At 49.7% G+C, this 1,536-nt stretch overlaps 1 protein-coding gene across 1 annotated transcript in view; it reads right to left on the minus strand.

Annotated features, from left to right (window-relative positions):
- Positions 1 to 1,051: 1,051 nt before the first annotated feature.
- Positions 1,052 to 1,536, minus strand: part of EMH_0057410 (RNA-binding protein, putative) — a gene marked incomplete at both ends in the record, with an annotated part of 1,580 nt that continues 1,095 nt past the window's right edge. Inside the window, one exon of the mRNA XM_013497463.1 lies at positions 1,052 to 1,207. Coding sequence (XP_013352917.1) covers positions 1,052 to 1,207 — 156 coding nt within the window. The remainder of the gene's footprint in view (positions 1,208 to 1,536) is intronic.

The raw sequence follows: 1,536 nt of genomic DNA on the forward strand, positions 1-1,536 counted from the left end.
TGAATCATGATGACTCGACATTTTCCCAAGTTAAAGCAGAGGGGAGGAGTTCAGGTCGATGTGGTTTCTGTATTAGAAACAGCCAGGCAGGCAGTGCAGCAACGCCCGCTGCTGTTGGTGTTTCTGGGTGTATATACACTTGAATGAAGCGTATGCATCTTGTGTTTTTATTGTATTTCCGTTTTTGTTGTGTCTATTGATGTATTTGTTTCTTCTGCATGCTCGTTTGTTTTTTTTGGTGTTGCTGCTGCAGAGGTGCTGCGGGTCTTACCGTCAGTGAACCGCGCAGATTTCGTTTCTTTAGCGAAGGAATTCAGATGCATGCGAAATATATTCAAGGCGCGGCAGCAGCAGCTGCAGCAGTGCCCCGGCATAGGGCCCAAGAAGGTGCGAGTGCTGCTGGCTGCCTTCGAAGAGCCTTTCTTCCCTGACACAGACGATAGGTTCACTGCTGCTGCTGCCAGCCGCAGCATCGCTGCAGCAGCAGCAGCAGCAGCCGAGGCAGCAGCAATAAAGGACAGCAGCGAAACAGACACTGCTCAAGCCAACACAAAACAGCCAACGGCAGCGCTAAAAGCAATCACAGGCTGAAACTAATGTACGCCGTTATTCTGATTTGAACTGCAGCCATGCGTGCATGTATCCATGCATGCGTTCTGCATGCATGCATGCATGCATGCATGCATTCTGCTCCATCGGCATTTTGGATGTGAAATTTGTTTTTTTTTTGAATCGGTTCTGCTTGTGTTGGTTGCTGTCCTCTACTGTCGACGCGCAACCAGCTGCTTTCCAGTTCCCTCTCTTAAAACAAATTAAATAACGGTTGTTCGCCGCTCAGGAGGTGGTGAGCGGAAACAAAGAAGTGCAGCTGCCTTCGAGTGTATATACACCTGAAGGCGCCACCGAGTGTATGTACACTCGAAGGCGCCGAAGGCAGAAAAACAAAACAGCGGCAATAGGCGAGCATATCCACCTCTTATTACAGCACACTGCACTCTGAGTAGAATATCGACCTTTTGAGGGTTTAGGGTTTAGGGTTTAGGGTTTAGGATCAAGCCGTGGGCCAGTTGACGCGGTAGACATTCAAATTGTCTACAGGAATGCTGTGGGTATACCACTCCACCCGCTGCTGCGGCGGCTCCTTCTGCTGCACTGCGTTGAGGCATTCGTCCAACGCGGTACGGAACTCCCCAATCAACTGGGTAGGCTGCATGCATGCATAAAGACGCACAAGAAGAGCATACATGCATACATGCATGCATGCATGCAGACACACTAGAAGAGCAACACGCATGCATGCGCACGCATCCATGCGGTGAACAGATGAACACCAGGCATGCATGCATGCATGCATGCATGCACACACACGAGTTGAACCACACCCTGAGCAGTAAACCCTAAGTCAGCTGTCCGAGCCCCAACCCGGGCAACCACGCAACACCCTCTCCTCCCCCCTTCCCCCACCCCGTATGTAAATGCATACACAGATGCATCTATGCATGCAAGTGTATTATATATATATATATATATATATAT

This window comes from Eimeria mitis, genomic scaffold (assembly GCF_000499745.2).
Source record: "Eimeria mitis Houghton genomic scaffold, Emh_scaff2695, whole genome shotgun sequence".
In the NCBI taxonomy this organism is placed as follows: domain Eukaryota; phylum Apicomplexa; class Conoidasida; order Eucoccidiorida; family Eimeriidae; genus Eimeria; species Eimeria mitis.